Source organism: Acanthisitta chloris, unplaced genomic scaffold (genome assembly GCF_000695815.1).
Source record: "Acanthisitta chloris isolate BGI_N310 unplaced genomic scaffold, ASM69581v1 scaffold8658, whole genome shotgun sequence".
NCBI lineage: Eukaryota > Metazoa > Chordata > Aves > Passeriformes > Acanthisittidae > Acanthisitta > Acanthisitta chloris.
Window position 1 is genome coordinate 64766 of NW_008687541.1, and position 1320 is coordinate 66085.

At 57.9% G+C, this 1320-nt stretch overlaps 1 protein-coding gene across 1 annotated transcript in view; it reads right to left on the reverse strand.

Moving 5' to 3' along the window:
* IL11RA (interleukin 11 receptor, alpha) overlaps window positions 1-495 on the reverse strand; it is a 4768-nt gene extending 4273 nt beyond the window's left edge. Inside the window, exons 1-2 of the mRNA XM_009080641.1 lie at window positions 396-495; window positions 20-80 (exon numbers count right to left, since the gene is read on the reverse strand). Coding sequence (XP_009078889.1) covers window positions 20-80; window positions 396-495 — 161 coding nt within the window. The remainder of the gene's footprint in view (window positions 1-19; window positions 81-395) is intronic.
* Window positions 496-1320: the final 825 nt, after the last annotated feature.

Sequence of the window (1320 nt, forward strand, 5' to 3'; positions counted from 1 at the left end):
GGGCATGGAAAAGACCTACCCGGTGTGGGCACCAGTGCATGGCAGGGTCACGTCTGTCCCCAGCTGTCCATACTGCACACCTGGAGGGACACATATCCCCAGATGGGTGTTAGCACTCCGTGCTGCCCAATGCCAGGGCTGGGGGTGGAGGTGGGCCGCCTGGGGCTGCACCCCATGGTGGGCACTGGCTGGGTGGTCTTGGTTCATGCCGATACCCCCCTGGGGGCCATGAATAGATGCAGGTGGGCTCGGGCCAAAGGACACCCACCACTGCAGGGCTGTGTTTCATGTACACTCTGATTCTGGCAGGTCTGTTCCTGTCTGGGGGGAATGGGGACCCTTCAGGACTCCTGGGATATAGGGGAACTGTGCAGGGGGCTTGATCAGGGGCTTACCTTCTTCTCCCCAGCCCTCGGGGATGGTAAGAGAGGCGGATGCCAAGGCTGCTGTGAGAAACACCATCACTCTGCCCAGGCCTGGGATGGAACTGCGCATCTGGAGAAGAAAGAGCGATGGGGAGGAGAGGGTGTTACACCTGCAATGGGGCAGGTGTCAGGGTCCACAGCCCAGAGCACTCCTGCAGGACCACGGACCCCCGCATCTCCCTTTCATCTCATGCATTCTTGCTGGAGACAGCACAAGGATCAAATCCCAGGACCCAAGCCGGGACATCTGGCAGGGTCTGTGCCACTGTCATAGCTGGTTCCTGGCTGCAGAGCAGCCCCCACGCCTCGAGGGGGTACACAAAGGACAAACATTTACCAGCAGCTTGGAGCTATGTGCGTTGGTGCGATTAAAGGTTCTATGCCCTTGCAATCCTGTGCTGAGAGCCCTGGCTGGTTCCCAGCCCCAGCATGGTCCAGAGACCTGTGCATGTGCAGCTGGAGTGGAAAGGAACCAAGGAGAAATTCTGATCTGTATTTGCATGGCAGGAGACAACAGTTGCATCTAAACAGGCTCACACAGCCAGGGAGAGCAGGGCTGTGAGAGCTCAGGCTGTACCAAGTCCTGCATGGCTCCCCATACCTGCACCCACTGTGAGGCTGGTCTATGTAGGCCTGTTCCTCCAGGCCATTTGTGGGAGAATGGCTCTGAAATCCCTTCCTCCCCCTAAGAGATCACCAGTGGGTCTGGGGTGAGAAGTGCAGGGGATGCTGAGTCAGGGATGTGCACCCCGATCTCCCTACCACACACCAGAATCTCCCCACCAGCAAAGCCCTTTCCATCCCAACCTACACTTTTTAGCACTTATCAGCCAGTATGACTCTGGACAACATAGCCAGTGTTGCCCTGTCCTACCCTACTGGAATCACTCTGTCC